The sequence below is a fragment of the Phyllopteryx taeniolatus genome, chromosome 21, assembly GCF_024500385.1.
Source record: "Phyllopteryx taeniolatus isolate TA_2022b chromosome 21, UOR_Ptae_1.2, whole genome shotgun sequence".
NCBI lineage: Eukaryota > Metazoa > Chordata > Actinopteri > Syngnathiformes > Syngnathidae > Phyllopteryx > Phyllopteryx taeniolatus.
Window position 1 is genome coordinate 5,023,516 of NC_084522.1, and position 19,021 is coordinate 5,042,536.

The 19,021-nt window shown below is 40.8% G+C and overlaps 1 protein-coding gene across 3 annotated transcripts; it reads left to right on the forward strand.

Moving 5' to 3' along the window:
• Window positions 1-590: 590 nt before the first annotated feature.
• LOC133471321 (protein tyrosine phosphatase type IVA 2-like) lies at window positions 591-18,306 on the forward strand. Of its 3 annotated transcripts, XM_061760785.1 has the most exons (8): window positions 591-791; window positions 1,794-1,966; window positions 13,001-13,279; window positions 13,550-13,658; window positions 13,787-13,879; window positions 13,977-14,107; window positions 15,959-16,033; window positions 17,046-18,306. In XM_061760785.1, exons 3-8 carry the CDS (start codon window positions 13,275-13,277, stop codon window positions 17,155-17,157), a joined length of 525 nt encoding a protein of 174 aa, XP_061616769.1. In that variant the 5' UTR covers window positions 591-791; window positions 1,794-1,966; window positions 13,001-13,274; the 3' UTR covers window positions 17,158-18,306. The 3 variants fall into 3 exon arrangements, with proteins under 3 accessions (XP_061616769.1, XP_061616767.1, XP_061616768.1); XM_061760783.1 differs by lacking the exon at window positions 1,794-1,966; XM_061760784.1 differs by lacking the exons at window positions 591-791; window positions 1,794-1,966 and adding an exon at window positions 4,121-4,220.
• The last annotated feature ends 715 nt before the right edge of the window (window positions 18,307-19,021 follow it).

Consider the following 19,021-nt stretch of genomic DNA (forward strand, 5'->3'; position numbering starts at 1 on the left):
TTGGGGTGGAATTTTGACGTTTTTGATTTGTTTTGTTTAAAAAAAAAAAAGATTACATTCACACGCTATAACTGTCTGGAACAACCTCAGTTGTGTATAAATCAACAATATATTTAGAGAACAATACGACGTTCTTAGTGTGTTCGTGGGCTGTCGTCCGATGACGCAAAACAAGCCACAAGCAGCAAGATAATGTGAGCTTTCTGGAACTGTCATCGTGGACCCGGATTCTTTTTACGTCGCACTGACGCCAGAGATCTAGTGCTACGTTTGGGGACTTCGTAAAGGCGGACACCCGGAAGGGAATAGATGAAAAGACGGCTTGATTTAGCTTCACACAAGCACCACTCTACTCTTATAAACAGCATTTTATAGCAGCAAACGTATGTTAGTAGTTTATTGTGTTGTTTGGATTGTCCTGGCTGTGTCGTAGTGTCACATTTAACATGAAGTCTTTAACAATACTACATCGCTATGAGTTGTCTAAGATCAATATATATATATATATACATATATATATATATGTATAAGATAAGATTTTAAAGTATAAGATACAAACAAGTATTTGACAAAGGAAAACAAATCGAGAACAGTCGATTTCTCTCGCCGGTTTCGTCACACGCCTACATTTCCGATCGCCATGAAAGTAACCACCAAGCAAGGTTCCTCCCTGAACAACAGTAGAAGCTGCCACATTGAAGCGGAACAAAAAGGCAACTTGACAGCGCTTTCTGCACTCGCTCCTCTTTCTCCGGGCTAGTCACTGGATTTCAATGTTCATCCTGCGCTTTGTAAGTAAACATGAACGAAAAGTGTCCGATTTGTGTATCATGTAGTATTGAGCGGCACTCCGCGGTAGACTCACCACAGAGATTAGCATTAGCAACCAGTTAGCTCAAGTAAGTTCAAAGAGTGTGTGGCACTCTGCAGCCACGTTAACGTTAGCAAGGTTAATTTGTCATGATTGTGTCACCGTGCGCTTGTATTTACTCTTATTAAGCGGGTTCGGGTGAAATTAGGACTGGGAGAGCGTGTTATCGTACAACCACCGTGGTCATTATTGAGTCATTTAAAAAAAAAGGAAAAAAAAAGTGCCGAGAGTGGAGCTAGCCTAGGAGCTAACGATGCTACATTGCTTGCTATCAGGACTGTGTGTGTGTGTGTGTGTTGGGAGGTGGAAGAGGGCACTTTTACGGTCACGACTAACATGAATTAACATTGTTCTGTGGGCTTTGTTTTCTTTTGAAGCAAATCTGACACGGTCTTGGTATGCTGTAATTGTCGAAACAGAATCAAGTCTTGTCTGTTCCACTTAATTACAGCAGACTAACGATGAAGATAACGCTAGCTATTAGCTCAGGGGTGGGGGAAAAACCCTAGCCTTTCCTCGTCAATTTATCGTGTATCGTTCAGGATTTTTAAATAATTATTATTATTATTATTTTTTTATGGTCACATAGTCGACCTAGTGTTTGTAGGAAGGTGTGTGTTTGTGCTCATTTCTGCGACGTGTAGCTGGTGAACGAGCTAACCGCCTTCCACCCTTTGTGGCAAATCTTGACACAGGGCACGGTTGACCTGTTTCGTGTCATCTTTAACATTATTCCAGGCTAATGTGACAATAACAACACATGGGGGGCAAGAGCCCCACATTAGCCCCACATTTATTAGATGTGAATTGTCTCGTGTCCCTATATGTCCAAGTGAGTCTAGTGTTTAAAATAAACCACAGAGCTTCTCGGCCTTGCGTGTAGAAATGTGCTGTGCATTAGGTGTGTCTTTTTTTTTAACAGTGTTGTAAACTGGTACGCATAAAAAGGCACAGGCGTTTGGCCATGTGGGCCGAGGTGAAAGGAGGAAATGTACTTGGAGAGGAAGTTGACTCGAGCAGCTGTGACACTAAAGGCCCAGCACATTCCCATGCCTCTCAGTTTTCAACGTATGACCTTCCAACGGAGTCCCCCTGGTCAGTAATAATTTCTGGTGTGTATCTTATGATACTAGATATGAGGATTGAGGGTGAATAATTTGCACAGAAAAGGGATGATACTTTCTGTGCAATAGTTTGACCTACTAGGTTCAGACTCATTTCAAACCTAGGTTTAGGACAACTCATAGTTGTCTGTTGAGTGTGATCATTTAAAATTTTAATGAAACTCTATCATTTGGTATTGTATGTTCAATTCATAAGACATTAACGCTTTTGTTTGACGAGACATTATTTGAGCGAGGAGTCGGGATCACTAAATACGTTATTTACAGCTAAAGCGATTCGTCAAATAACTCAAACAATTCGATTACCCAAAAAGGTCTGCAGAATCTCCGCCTCGGAGCTTGGCTGGTGCAGTTTTTCCACGCTGACTAACGTTACGATGGACGCACACCGTACTCCGTGTAGTATGTTGGCACGATGGTGGTGAGTGATATCAAATGCCGGTGTGTCGATACTCTTCCCTGGGGGGTAACGATACAATGAATTACGATATTTCCGTATGCTTTCCCCACTCCTAATTGAAACATGATTGTTTTGTTGAGCAACATTTATACATATGATCATAAAACAGTAATTCTCAGAAGGGTTTTACTAGTAGTACCAGTGTTAAGCATGCTTCCTCTAGTGGTATGCCACAGAATGCCTAAGTACAGTTCAGTTGCACTTAACTTTTTAGCACAATACATTTGCATTTAATATAAAAAAAAAACTTTGTTTTTAAACTTTTATTTAGATACAGCCTTTATTTAACTCTGTCCAATACATTTTCATTGAATCATTATTTAAGAAGAGTTTTGTTATATTTTCATATATTTACATGCAGTGTTAGTGTTCAAACTTTTACTTGAAGAGTAAAATATTTTCTTAGGTGGTGCTTTGTAAAAAGAACCACTGTCATTGACAATTGGAGGTCAGACTATAGGGTACCGTGTTATGACTTTGTTTTGGCGTTACTGGTGTACTTTTGTCCACTACCTCCAAGTGTCTGTATGTATCCAAAGCACTATTACTGTTGTTCTACTTGCTGAATGAAACCTCTAAGCCGATCTGATCACCTTAGGCCATAACAGCTTAGCCATCCACGAGGTACTGCCCTATCATTCATCACATCCGTAACTAAATTACCTTCCCAGAATGGTTCGTTGTACTGTAACCACCTGAGGATATCGGAGTAACAGACGGGGGATGAGGTGGGTGTGTGACTCACACAATGGCACAGACTCAGCTGAGATATACAGTATGGACATTGTATATTTCAATTTATAGTATAGGCAAAACTAATGTAAAGTTATTTTCTAATCTACAAATGTAACCATGATCGCAGATTGTAATAGTGTCCAACCCTTAAGCTACAGGGTGTTGTCAAAAGAGAGAGGGAGAATACATTCTTAAAATAATACTTGAATATAAAAAATAGTGTCGCACAAAACAATTGAGTTGATCATGCCATTCCACATAATGTTTACATTTTATTTTAAATGCCAATAATAATAATAATAATTGATGTGCATGCAGCAGGGTGCTCTTATTTTTTTAAATTAGTTTTCTGCTATGGAAAGAAATTGCTTTTGTGATTTGAAATTTAAAAAATACCAACAAAATAACATTTTGGAGATCCATACTTTTTTTTGGCCAGCAACAGTAATAACTAAGTCAAAGTGACGCTCCTCTATTCGCAGATACTTTGCATTTGCAAGGTGTGGATGCAAACCAAAGTAGTGTTTGGAATAGAGTACTGGTGGTCGAGAGTTCTCTTGGTTACTGTAATGTTGAAAGGTCAACATACTTATAGTAACATGATAATAAGGGGAGAAGAGCACTTATGTTGTTGCCATCAGGCTGCATGGTTGAAATGTAGAATCGAACATGCATACCAACATCCTTTAGTTGTTGATAGAAAATATCACAAGCCTACCTCCAAAAACGATTTGGCGTGTCAGTTGGTTGAAGAATGCTTAGATGTGATGTGCACGTTTTGTTGTTCTTTCACGCCAGTCAGTAAGTGGAAAGCCATAGAGAATTGTGTAACCATGGCCACCTTATGCGTTTCATCTGCACTCTATTGGTTAATGAATCATGCCCCTTGTTAGCACAATGTTCGTTTACGGTTGTTGCCACAGCACTGGAACAGAGCAAGGGACAGGCTCAGTGGCACCGTCAGTGTCCGACACACTGACGACTAATCTAGATGCTGCTGCGCAGCTACCTGCTGACACTAAAGCAACAGGTAGGAATACAGTTTGATCTTGCCAATGTTGGTTCTCTCACTTACAAGCGTCTGTAGCTGCCAGAGCTGCAGTTATAAATACCTTTCTTTGCCAAAACATTTTATCATGTAATTAAAGCTGTTGTAAGCAAATGTATGTCGCTGTTGGCCTTTACCGTTCCAGACTGTGTTGTAGATTTGGAGCAACTGCAGCTGAGAAACTGCGGGGCTATTGCACAAGAACAAGCAGTATTTTCTCGTTACCAAGGCAATGTTTGACTTCACGCTATTTTCTTCATATCCTTAACTAGCTTATTAAATGCGTGAAATGTGTCACTCCTCTCAGCAAGACCTCAAGCTGTGAAGAGTGGCCATAGTTGTAAGATGATGGCTTTGATGCCAATGCATGCAGAGTCCTTCTTTTATTACTTTCTTAAATGAGAGATTTTGAAAGTTAAAAATTCAGAGACTAGTGTTTAAGAGTAACTTGTTGCTGTAAACCACAATCATAAAAAGTTCTACCGTCAGCTGTTAAGTTTGGCTACATGAATGTTTCGAAAGCACCATGCTGTCCTCTGATCCCCTTCGCAGGGAATAGCAAAATTCTCTAAAGAAGCATTTGTTACCACCGCTGAGATTTTTGTTGGTATAGCAACAGGCTTTCCCCCATGTGGCTGTCAGAAGGCCATGTTGGTCTCTAAAGGTCAGAAAAAAAATGGATGTCACAGTGGGCCTCAGCAACAATGCAATCTTAAGAATAGTCTCAGTTTGTCTTCTTTTGTTGTTGTTAGTCTTCTGAACCATCACAATGCTTTGTTTTTGGAGATTTTTCTTGCACTGAGCTGAATCACCATTTAGTTTTCATCTTTCTCATAAGATAAAAAGTGTTTGTCATGAACAATATTTTAGTTTCAACTTCTCGTCTGCATTCAATTATTCAAGTTATTCGCCCTCAGAAGCCTGCATTTTAAATGACCAAGTTGCAATATCATCTGTGGTTGTTCTGAATGGTTGAATTTCAACAGTTGGTCTGTAATACATTGCATTTTTTTTGGAAGGTGTTTAAACAACACAACCTATAACCAGTGTTGAATGTAGGAGAGACTGCTCTAGCCTGTTGTTAAAAAAAATCAAATCATTGATGTCATACCCTTTTTTTTCCACAATATCACAAGCTGCAATATTTATTACGATTTTCAATTTATAGCTTAGTCAGAATATTAGGAGGATTAAATGCCAGTAAGAAAGTAATTGGACAGTAACTTTAGTGTTTGCGGTGGTAGAAAGCTTGTAGGTCAGCCGAAAAACAGGTTTTGGGCGTATTTGATGGGTACATTTATTAGCTGCTTTTGAGGTATACTAGTGGCTTTTCTCAATGCATTCTATTATTTAAAGGAGAAATGTTAATACACAACCCATGTGTTTGGTCAATTATTGTTAAACTACTGCACAAAAGGAAGTAAATAATATTGGGTGCAACTGGCAAGGTTGGAATGATTTTCCAAGTTGGCCAATGTTTCTCCTGTCCTTGAAAGTAACTTAGTTTTGGAGGATACACTGTGTATAAAGAACACAAAAGACAGCAGGGGATAATTATGTTGCTCACCCTGTTAAAAAGTTTTGACAAAATTTTCAAAGTAGTCCTTCCCCTCTTGTCCCAGAACATACTGTATTTACAAGTTGCACTTTTGTCACAGTCTCCCAATCTTCTGTTGGCTTGAGACGAGCAACACTCGAGGGAGATATTATTCAATTTCGGTCCTAACAGGCATCTTTTAGTTCCAAAACATGATGTCAGGTTTCTTGAGAGGTTTGCCAAATGCTCCCCGAATTTGAACCACCGTTGTAACATTGCATATGTAATGACCAAACAAAAATACCATGTTGTATCACATAAGCTCTCACAACAAAAACTAAATTCTGCCAAGCCGTACCAATACAGTGTATATGTATTTGTTTTATGATAATTCTTCACTCTAATTATAATTTCATATTTTACCTGTGACTAAAAAGCAAAGTGTGGAGAGTCTCTGCCGCTGAAATGCACAAGTGTAGTCAATGAATAGGGTGACCATTGCCAAGAGCCTGTCAAATATCCACACTCCTTTTATTTCTCAACGGATTGGCAAGGGCACACTGCTTCTGTGACAATCGGTGCATGTTGTTTGTGGTTTAAAAAAAAAAAAAGCATTATTATATGCCCCCCCCCCCCCCCCCAAAAAAAAACAAACAAAAAAAAACAAGGCAGTTTTTCCGTTGTAGCGAGTTGGTTATGTATGCAAGGGTCCTTCGCCAAATGCGAGTGGCCGACTGTTTTAATAAATTTGTTTTGCAATTGTCCAGTACAGTTGCTTTGGCTCAGCCTATGTGTTTGGCAGACCTGACGTTCAGCATATTCCAAAGAGACTGCTACAAGCCTGTCTTCTTACAAAGGTAACTACAGACATGAACAAGAGTGACTCATGTCTTGGTTGTCATGTTCCAATTAAATTGTCTGAAGAACTGGCACCGAATTGATTTTGCCCTTGCACAAAATCTGTACTACACTACTTTGGCGGAATGTATCCGTTATCTACTCTATGACAGAAATTCTATCTATAGGTGGTCTGTTAACGCATGCACTGCCATTGATTGCTTTAGAAGTCAAATATCCATGTTAACTGAGAAGGCTGGCAGTGAAAGTGTGATTTCTCTGATAGATGAAGTATGATCATTAAATATCATTCAAACCCTGGTGTACATCATGACTGCATTGAAGAGTTCGGTCTTAGTCAAGTTGCATATTAACTCTGGTGTCTTTTTTGTTGTCGTTTTCAGAAGAAATGTGATCGCTACAAGTATCATTTTCTGTTTTGGTCTGGACCAGAGAACAAAATTACGCCCTAGGCCCAAAACTGATAAATTGTAGTTTTAGATGTCATGTAGGAAACATTTGGGGAAGGCAGTGGTTATATCATTTGTCATTCATCAATATACTTTGCTCCAATTCCAGTCACATCAGTCGTGTTGCTGTCAAATAGAAATGAGGTCAACTTTGTAAGCACCTCAGTTTACATCGCCACGGGGTATTTTGCCTCAACTCGTCTTTCGTTTCCTCGACTTGAGAGTTACCCGTCACTCCGAAGCATTCCCTCTCAGTCTAGCTGCTTCCGCATTTGCTTTGGCTTTGCTGTGTTGCATAAGTGAAGCTGGGATTTATTTGCCTGTCCCTTTTGGACAGAAAAGGTTATATTCGCCCACCAAAGTCTTTATGAATCCAAGAACAGCTAATTGTGAAAATGTGATTAAAAAAGAAATAAATAATTGTTTAAAATGTCCCCCCCCCCCTTTTTTTTTGGGTCTGAATATATTTTGGGAAAGATTAGATATAAATTGTATGTCATAGATTGAATGTGCAAGAGGCAGCTCCAAGTGATATTTAGAGGTTTCTAGCCCACATGAATTGCCTTTGTTGGAGCACATGGTTAGCTCGAGCTCCATTTAGAGGTGACATCTGCCCACCCTAACGATCAACAACACTGACGTCATAGCACACAGTCAGCTGGTCCACTGAGCAGGTGTGATCCTCGGCTTTTATCTTGGGCGTCTTTCTTCAATTCTTATGGCTCATCTATTGTTCATATCCATGTAATGGGGTTTTTCACATTAATGTCTTCTGGATATATTTTGACAATGCCTTAATGTCTGGCCTCTTTAAACCTTTAAGCATCTTTTATTCAGTGCTGATGCCCACTGGTATGCAAACATGCCTCAGTGACACGTCCTAATAGTTTAAGGATGGGTTCATTTTCGTTTAGACAAAGTTTCAACGTTAAATGTCTTTTATCCTGTGCTATCTACATCAAGGTTAAAGTGATAATTATAGTTTAGAGTAATAATTATAGTGACCAACATTGTGGTACTTGGTATTATCACCAAAAGACAACAGTAACTCTATTTAAACTGAACTAAAGTATCGCAAACCTGTTCTGGTGATCAATTTATTTGGATGGTGATTCGAGAGAAGAGTCAAGAGTTTACATCATCTTCTATGGGTGAGGTTGTCTTCTTCCTCCATTTATTGTAGAAGAAAAAAGTACTCAGAGATGCTAAATGTGGTAGTAACAATACTTTAAAAAGTGAAAACTAATACCAAGTAGTTTTTATCTGCCATTTTTTCCCCCTAATACTGTACATGCTGCCATTTGGAAATGATTTCAGTCATTCCTACATCCAAAGTGATGAAAATGTCAGCACAGAGGCTATCAATGTACAACCCCAATTCCAATGAAGTTGGGACGTTGTTAAACATAAATAAAAACAGAATACAATGATTTGCGAATCATGTTCAATCTATATTTAATTGAATACACTACAAAGACGATATTTAATGTTCAAACTGATAAATCTTATTGTTTTTAGCAAATAATCATTAACTTCGAATTTTATGGCTGCAACACGTTCCAAAAAAGATGGGACAGGTGGCAAAAAAGACTGAAAAAGTTGAGGAATGCTCATCAAACACCTCTTTGGAACATCCCACAGTTGAACAGGCTAATTCGGAACAGGTGGGTGTCATGATTGGGTAGAAAAGGAGCCTCCCTGAATTGCTCAGTCGTTCACAAGCAAAGATGGGGTGAGGTTCACCTCTTTGTGAACAAGTGCGTGAGAAAATAGTCGAACAGTTTAAGGACAATGTTCCTCAACGTACAATTGCAGGGAATTTAGGGATTTCATCATCTACGGGCCATAATATCATCCAAAGGTTCAGAGAATCTGGAGAAAATACTGCATGTAAGCGGCAAGGCCGAAAACCAACATTGAATGCCCGTGACCTTCAATTCCTCTGGCGGCACTGTATTAAAAACCGACATCAATGTTTAAAGGATATCACCACATGGGCTCAGGAACACTTCAGAAAACCAATGTCAGTAAATGCAGTTCGGCGCTACATCCGTAAGTGCAACTTGAAACTCTACTATGTAAAGCAAAAGCCATTTATCAACAACACCCAGAAACGCCGCCGGCTTCTCTGGGCCCGAGCTCATCTAAGATGGACTGACGCAAAGTGGAAAAGTGTTCTGTGGTCTGACGAGTCCACATTTCAAATTGTTTTTGGAAATTGTGGACTTCGTGTCCTCCGGGCTAAAGAGGAAAAGAACCACCCGGACTGTTAGGGACGCAAAGTTCAAAAGCCTTAGTGCCAATGGCTTGGGTAACTTACACATCTGTGAAGGCACTATTAATGCTGAAAGGTACATACAGGTTTTGGAGAAACATATGCTGCCATCCAAGCAACGTCTTTTTCATGGACGCCCCTGCTTCTTTCAGCAAGACAATGCCAAACCACATTCTGCATGTTACAACAGCGTGGCTTCGTAGAAAAAGAGTGCGCGTACTAGAATGGCCTGCCTGCATTCCAGACCTGTCTCCCATAGAAAATCTGTGGCACGTTATGAAGCGTAAAATACGACAACGGAGACCCTGGACTGTTGAACAGCTGAAGCTGTACATCAAGCAAGAATGGGAAATAATTCCACCTACAAAGCTTCAACAATTAGTGTCCTCAGTTTATTGAATGTTGTTAAAAGAAAAGGTGATGTTACAGCGGTAAACATGACCCCGTCCCAGCTTTTTTGGAACGTGTTGCAGCCATAACAATCTAAGTTAATGATATTTGCTAAAAAAAAAAAAGTTTATCAGTTTGTACATTAGCTATCTTGTCTTGGTAGTGTATTCAATTAAATATAGGTTGAATATGATTTGCAAATCATTGTATTCTGTTTTTATTTGTTTAACACAATGTCCCAACTTCATTGGAATTTGGGTTGTAATGTAGGCACAGAGCCTATCGAGTAGGTGTCTACAGTTTGTAGGGCATGGGTATCAAAGCCTTTATGCGGTCCTCTGACCCAAGGAAAACAGCTTCCTGACTCCTTTACTACTACTTCTGCTACTACTTCTTACCCCCTGCTTGCCCAAGCTGCAACAGATGATGCCCCCCTTGCCCGATTGACTCAGTGCCCACATGGCAAATAAGCCCTCCAGCTGCTTGAACGTTGTACACTGGTCATGCCCAGTCTGTATCCAGACAAAACAGGAGCCAGACTCTGGCTCAACCTGGCTCTGGCTCAACCCTCAGACCACTAGACAGGGCAGGCTGTATTGGGACAGAGAAAATGGACTGAGACATTACGTTTTGTAACTATACCCTACCAAATAAACATTTCTCATTGAGACATTTATGTAGTTTCTTAACCTGTTTTATGGCCCTATTCCAATCAAGACTATCTACATTTTTGAGTTGATGTTCACAACGGGGATAGTTAAATATAGGACACCTAATAGCTAGTAGTAGAAGAGCAGCTGTATTCAATCTTAGTTTTAAAGCGGGCCCCATTAATATAGAACTTGTTTAATTCTTATATAGAGGGTTAGGGTCTTTATTCTCGCTAGACTCAATGGTGACTTCACCTAAAAGGATGACTTTGCAGTTGATTTGCAGCCTTGGTTCTCGTTCTGTTGTGACACTATCACCTGTTTAGGTTTGAGTGTGCTTTTCTGCTCCAAGATAGCGTGGCCTCCTTATCGGCCAGCGCAGCCTCTTACTGCTCTCTCACAATTCCCCTTTTCACTCACGATCGCTTTCTGTTCTTTCTCTTCAGTCAGTGTTGATTTTTGTTGGAGGCCAGCTGATTTGGGAAATCCTCCCCGAAACAGATACCGATCCCCCCACCTTTGCTCACTGCCCTGCTCGCTGTCTCTCACTCACACTCACACACACAGAATTTGTAGGCCCTTCCCCTAACAGTAAAGCATGTGGTGAGCGCCAAGGGAAGTTTCCCCAAGGGACTTTCTACTGGGCTGCAGCCTTTCTCAGCTGACCTTTCTCCCAGTTTTCTTTATACTGTATACATATACTGTATATAAAGGACTTAAGTGTTTCATGGACATTCATTTACTGTATATGTACCTGTGACCTCTTAAGAGTTTTAGCCCTTAGCTGTACTTAAACAAATAATTGATTAGTCAGTGGTTCTTTTAAAATGTGTTTAGTATTAAATAAATACAATTATTATGCATTAATTTTTTAAAGTGTGTAAAATCTAAAACAAAATCGGAATATTACAGAAGGGGAAAACAATGTGCTTTAGGCCTGCTATGATTAATTGAATAACTGGAATATTTTGATTACAAAAATGGTCGAAGAAAAATTTCATTTTTCTACACGGACAAATAGTACGCGTGCCCCACTCCGTGTAGAAATTAGTTTGCGCGAGTCCGTAAAAGACGAGAATGTCCAAACTTTGGGATCGTTTCACACACAAGGACAATAAAGTGCAGTGTAGCACAACAGCACGTGTACTCTCGCCAACAGGTTAGAACGTATTGTAATGCCCCAGTCGCTGGTGTACTTTAAATCGCTTTAGAAAACAACCATGTAATAGTTAGCACATTCATACCGGAGCTGCCAATGGCCACAACTCACAAGTCACTCAACACGCAGAATGGCCAACGTTAGCTAGTTAACAGCCAGCCAACTCTACACTCTTATACTCTGACGCCCATTAAAGCCATACACACTAATAAAGTCACAGATACTACAGTAGAACGTAAGGATGGCGACTTCCAAGTGCCCAGAAATAATACAAGCGCCTCACATGTACGTTATTGTTAAAATTATGCAAAATACATTTTTATCCAAGTACTTGATTAATGGGCAACCTAATCAGAAGAATGCTCTATTTTAAAAATATTCAACAGATTCCACTTAATTCTACAATTCAGCTAGATTTTTATTACATACTAAATTGAATAATGGTAGATGACACTTCTAAATAAAATTAGAATGCACAAACAACATGGTCAACCTGCAATATCTGCTTCTTGTTTCTTTCCTGTGTGGTAAACAAGCTTTGGCTTCCACAAACAGTGTGGCTGTAGAGTGAGGTAGCAATTTTTTTGTTCTAGTGATTTGCATGCCTTGCCCACAACACGTCGACAGCAGGGCTTGATGGTGGGTATAGTTGACCCACTTCCCTGTTGAGAAGCTCACAAGGGTTCAGTTTGTCTAAGCAGCATTTCTTAGTCACACATTTTAACGTTAGAGAAACAGTGAAGACTCGAAGCGTGGGACTTGAGCGCCTGTTTGAAGCTTTGCCCACACTTTAATCCTCACCTTGTGACTACAGCCTGTGACACAGTGCTGAAGTCCAAGCCCTCTGCCTGCGTTTCCCGCTCCCCGCCTTCTGTGCGTGGCCCGTGTAGCGAGAGCCACTCATCTACCGTCATGCACTGTCCCTTCGCTGCCCTCTTCGCACGTTGGTCCGAGACGGCTCCAACCAGTTTGCGGCGGCAGGGTTTAGTGTGTCAAGGTCTCTGCACTGTTCTGCTGTTCAGAGACCTGCGTGTGTGTGTGCGTGCGTGCGGAGGTCCCCTCATATTAGACTGTAATGTAAGTAAAAGGTGTCATCAGGTCATAGCTGCCTCATAAATTCAGTTGTGGTGTTTTTTTTTGTTTTTTGACAGTTGAGTCATGGTTATATGAAAGAAAAACAAACACTTCAGAGATTGAGAGCCCTCCATTGATATCTGAACATAACGTCTCTGTTACAAAAGCAACAACTGTTTTTTTTAAAGTTTTTTTTATCCTCTCTCACAGTCTGCATTCATAACTTAAGTCTTGCAGTAACATCTTGCTGTATTAGGAATTGTGCTGAATTTGGACACTGACTAACAAATTGCTCAGCCTAGGGTGTGTTTGTGGTTGACTTTGTTGAAATGATCTTGTACTAATTCTTGTCTTCCTCTTCTCTGCACAGGCATTCTGTGTTGACTTGGGCTGTACCTATATGGCGTGTGTGAGCGGGGAATTTTGCCAGGCACAGCACCTCACTACTGTGGAGAAGTGAATCGGCTGCGCCCTGAAAGACTACGCGACCCAGAAACCCCCTTGATTGGGATTGTCCTCGGAAGCGCTGACTTGGGAATAAAAAAAGCCCTCCTGGATAACGCGTAGTCCTCGGCCCGACTGCCCCGCCGAATCTTTGCTTTCTGCTTTCTCTTTGAACAGCCAATCACAAACAGCTCTCCTGAATGGGGTAAACTGACTCTCGGATAGTCTCTTGATCTTTTTCCTTCCTTTTTTTCCCAATTCTTTTAAATTTTGGTTGTATTTTTATTTTTACATCCTGGAGTGTTGTGGACTAGTTTTTGTTCCTTGTCCACTGTGTCCATCACCCCCCTAAGTTGACCCATTGTCTCCTTGTTTTCCTCCTTTATTTATTCAACCATTTATGTCTTGACTGACTTCTGAGCCAAAGAGTTACTTTTTGTTTTGTAAGAGTTTTGCATTGTAATTTTTTTTAAAGCCGTCTCGCCAACATGAACCGCCCCGCTGCAGTCGAGATTACCTACGAGTGCATGAGGTTCCTCATCACCCACAATCCCACCAATGCCACCCTTAACAAGTTCACAGAGGTATGTCTGCATCTGTTATGCTTATCGCAACGCATCTGTTTTCGAGTGGGCTGGCATCTATCTATTTTTTTTTTTTCTTTTCTTTTTTTTTTTTTTTTTTTTTTTTTAAATTTTTTTATGCCTGCCAGGAGCTAAAAAAGTTTGCGGTGCACACACTGGTGAGAGTTTGTGAAGCCACTTACGACAAGGCTCCTGTGGAGAAGGAAGGGATACAGGTTTTGGTGAGAGACTGCAGTAAACCTTGATTAGTGGATATTATTTCTCTGCTTTTTGATAGAGTATGAACTAATTGTAATTTTTCTCCCACCATCTCCAAAGGACTGGCCCTTCGACGACGGCGCCCCTCCCCCAACCCACATCGTGGACGACTGGCTCAAACTACTCAACACCAAGTTTCGAGAGGAACCTGGCTGCTGCATCGCCGTGCATTGTGTCGCCGGGCTTGGCCGGTGAGTCCATAAATGATGTTTGTGTCCATATACGAGAGGAACGCATGATGCTGATTCTTTGCATGGAAGTGGAACTTTTTGCTTTGCTAATATTTAGCCCAAGTTTCTGAAGCTCCAGGGCGAGCCAGCCGCAGTGCCTTGATGCCCCATCTCTTGCTCCGCTCGCTTATACAGTAGCGAGTCGTTTTTTTTTTTTTTGGGTCGTCGGGAGGTATTGTATATCAGCCAATCAGATCTATTTGTCCGTGTTTTGTATTTTACCGTATAAACAGACTAGTCCAATGTTGCCGTGATTTACCATAGACTGTAATCGTTCAATTTTTGCAAGAAAGAATTATCGCCCGCTACTTGTCCTTTGTTAGTACTTTATCATACCACCAGGTGGTATCAATGTGTATTTCCGTGATACTTTTATGGGTACCGAGTACCTGTATTGGTATCTGCAGCTCGGGCAACAAAACCCCCCAAAGTATCTCGTAAGGTACCACTGTACTGCGTTAAGTTTAACATGACTAGATCTGGGGCAGGTGGGCAGCGTTTGCTTTTCTTTTGAGATTTGGAGCTTTTAGTCCAGGCCACGGTCCATTTTAATATGGCAACTGCTAGTGGCGTCATCCGTTTCAAACGGGCCGGTTGCTACAACAACGTTCAACATACTGAAGTTATTTTTAGCGTATTTGTGTTGGCCCCGACATTAGCAAGACTAGCTGTGCGGCGGCGGACTCGGCAGGCAGAACCAGTTTAAGATCATGATGGGTATTGTTTACCAACTTGCAACCTAATATGTAAATGCAACATGAATACATAAAATTGGCTCCCTTCCATGAGCCCATGCTGTGTTCACTCAACATCTTGCTGTGTGTGTTTCTTTGTCTGCTCTTTAAATAGCTGCTTGGTATAGCTTAGTTGATTGATCATAAGAGCTGTTGCTTCTCCGTCAGGGCTGAAAGTGACCTCCGTGTGCATGTGATCTGTCCGCCGGTCATGGGATTGTCCAAGTGAAGTGCACGCATTGCACTGTCTCGATCCACGAGCAGCGTGGCAGAAAATTTCACACGCTTTATTCAATACAAAAAAAAAATCAACCCTGAAAACAAAGTAGACAGAAGCACATGATGTGGGCAAGCTAGTGCTGTAAAAAAAAAAAAAAAAAAAAAAAAAAAAAAGGCCTGACCACAAAGGCATATTCAGCCAATCAGATCTATTTGGCCTTTGGCGTTTTGCATTCTGGATGTTGTATAACTGTCATTCTTGGTTAGTTTCTTCAGTTTTCTCATCATCAACTCATGTTTTTTTTTTCTCTCCCCTTTTTGCGTGCCTCACTTAAGTCTAGTTTCGCACCAGCTGCTTTTCTTCTCAACTGCCAATTCTTTGATAATGCTGTTCCCTTTTTCTTCACTCTATCACAGCTTTACATCTCTTTGTTCACCCCCTTCTTTCTTACATTCTATCCTGCGTGAAACTTGCAGGACATCCGGAGAAATGCCTTACCAGCGTTGAGATATGACCGGTCGGTCAATGGGCTGTGAAACTTTTTTATTTTTTTATTTATTTTATTTTTTTTAATATTTATTTTCCTTTCCTGTTCTCTTTCTGGTGAGAGAGGTTTACACTGTCTTATTGTACTGCATGTAGTTTGAACCAGGTGCCCCTGCAGGGCAACATGAACCTGCGCACCCCTTTTGATTTCCCAGGCCTGTTTCCCAGGTTCAAATACCCCTCCCTCGACCCACCGTCGCACTAATGAACCATGTGAACTGTGGCATTTAATCTTCTCTTCTCCTCTCCTCCTCCTTTGATTCCCGCGCTGTCTCCCCCTCACCTTGTACGCCGGATTCGTCCACCTCTCAGCGCTCCCGTCTTGGTGGCCTTGGCGCTCATTGAGAGCGGGATGAAGTACGAGGATGCCGTGCAGTTCATAAGGCAGTAAGTCTCTTTACTTTTGCTGTTAGAATAAAAATGTCTTGAGCAGTGAATAAAGAAAAAGGTGATTGAATTGAAGTGTCTGCCAACCTTTAGAGAGCCAAGGCGCATGAGGAAAACACATTACATTAGTATTATGTCACAGCACACCACAAAGGAAAAAAAAAATCACAAATTATATATCCTGGAAAAATACTAATGATGATCTGGTCTCAATTTACTTGCAGATATAAGTTAATTATGTACCTTCTGCCATCTAGTGGAAGATCATTCAATTGTTCTGTGTTTCACTGTACGTCACTGGCATGGATAGATAACACAAATACATTATTTCTAGTAAATAAGGACCAATTAAATGAAATTGTTTGATTTCCTCCAATCTTTACTGGCCTGCAGTCATCCTCCCTTCCTTTGTTAGTGCATGACTATATTTCTGCATACCCGCAGACGTGATATATTTTGAAACGATTGACTCTCACGTGGGGAATCGAAGTCAAGTGTAATGTCTTTGTTCATCTATGTATGCCAGCGACCTATAGTGACGAGTACAACAATGCTCTTCCACTAGATGGCAGTTCACAATGAAGCTGTCTATTCGCCTTTTGCTGTTTATACAACAATAATGATGGTTTGTGTTCAAATAATCAGGCCAATTTGTAACTTGATACAAGATCATCATTTCAGTAAACCCGTTTATCGCAGGAGTATCTGTCCCAGATCCAACCATTATAGGTGAAAATCGGTAAATCGGTAAAAGACCATATCTATATAGCTGACCTGCAGTTCTTCAAGTAAGATGCAAAGTGTGCTTGCTTCAAGCTATTTGTTAAAGTTTGAGAGAGCGTAATTAACATTGTTTATTTAAACACCAAATTAAATATATCATTTCAAACAACAAAAGTCAGCTGGATCAACCTGGAAAACATTGCTGTAAAACTGCGAAGTCTGACATGTAACCATGATTATAATTACTATAAGTGAGTGACACCACCTTTTTCGCCGTGTGCTTCCGTAGGAAGAGACGCGGAGCCTTCAACTCCAAACAGCTTCTTTACCTCGAGAAATATCGACCGAAAATGCGTCTGCGCTTCAAGGATCCCAACGGCCACAGCTGCTGCGTGCAGTAAAGCAAGCCCGCCAGTACCTGAATATGCACCTCGAGCGGGAGGGGGGAGGGTGAAAATAAACGATGAGAGCGCTATCAGTAATTGTCGTGATGATTTCTAAACACTGAGTCATGGTTAATTGGACAGAGAACAAGCGAGTAATCGAATGAAATGAATTCCGATGGCGGGGGTGAACCAATGAATGGAAGGTCAAAGCACACAGATGGGCCCACCTCCCGGTTCTTCTGTCAACCACCACGGCCCATAATTGTTTTCAACTATAGTCCATCCTGTTGTTTAGTTTTGTGTATATATATCTATATATAGATAGATAGATATACACGCGTATTGCTTTTTCTTCCCCCCCCCCCCCACCTCATTCAGTTACAATTGTGGGATGATATACTTCCATTTTGTGAATTTTATTTTTAATTTTACACAAACAGTGGTGATGAAAGGATGCAATATGAAATAATATTCTGATTTTTATTCCTGCAAACAATGAATTTTATGATTGGAACAGATTAATGTATCTTAAAACATTTTTAAACCTATTGTGACTGTCCAGTTTGGTATTTGGGGTGTTTTTCCCCCCCCTCTCTTTAACTGGGGGCACCTGAAAATGCAGTTTTTCCTTCACTTGTTTCAAGTCACTATGATTTTAAAGGTTCACAGAGTTTGAATATGTCTGCAATATTTATTCACAAGGTGATGTGTGGGAGTTGCAAGTTTGGCAGGGGGGCAAGGACACTGATTTCCAATCGTTTATTGTTTGTTTTCCTTCCTTTTGAGAGCCATGTCATTATTTTGTTTTTCTTTTTCTTGGAGTGCAATAATTTGTCCACCCCAGTAAAGCCCACCAAGCGGCCGTGCCACCCTGCACACATGCACACGTTCAACATCAGATATGTTATACAGGAAGAAACTCCGCAACCTCTTGAATAGGTACATTTGTTCTTAACAGTGCAACAATAGGATTCCCTTTAATAGGTGCACACCCACACAGCATGAGGTCCCCCCATCTGAAAGGCAAAGTGGAGAAGAATGAATATGGTCAGTTTTTTTTTTTCTTCAATTTTTTTTAATTATTTTTTTAATTGTTGTTCCCATTTTGAAAACATCCCCAGTTCGTATTGGTTCTTTAAAGATAAATAAATTGAATAAAAAGCACTCCCGTCTCCTTATTAAGCGTCCCAATGCTTTTTGAAAGTTGTTTGTTAAAGGGTGTGCTAGCAAGTAGGCGGTGATTGATCACTTTGACAGCTAAAGGTTAAAGGTGAGTCATCAATGCCGGTAAACTGTTGTTCAACTCGGGGTGTGGAAGCTTTGCAGTGCAGGTGCTTCGGGGTTTATTCTGCCACTAACCCGGCCAAAAATCAAGTGTGTGCGATAACAGGAGGCCCCTGCCAGCAAACTGATTCCAAGCCAGTCTGCTATACTTGTTTATCTATACTGCCGGAAGCCTTACGTGTGTCCTTTCCGTGGCGTGGGGTGAGTCAGCACCACGTGGAAAGCACACGGCGACGTGGTACTGTGGAATGACTCAAAGAACATCCGATAATCTGGGTTAAAGCCAATAACTGGATTTATTCGAACGGCTCCCTCTGCTGCCTAAATCCTGTTATGACACCTAACAAAAAAAATAATAAAACGGTCAACTCCAAACTAAGGTCTAATTTAGACCAAAAAAAAGGATTGCTTTCTCCCCCCCCTTGTTTAGTAAGAGGGTTTTGGTGAATGCTTATTTTGTTAGACTGCGTCCGTGAGAGTTGGTATGTGTGTGTGTGTCCCCTGTGTGGAGCGTCGTGAGAGTTTTGTTTGTGTATGATGTGAGGTTTTTTTTTTTTTTTTTTAAGTGTGTTTTTGTCAGCTGTGTGGTTTTTAG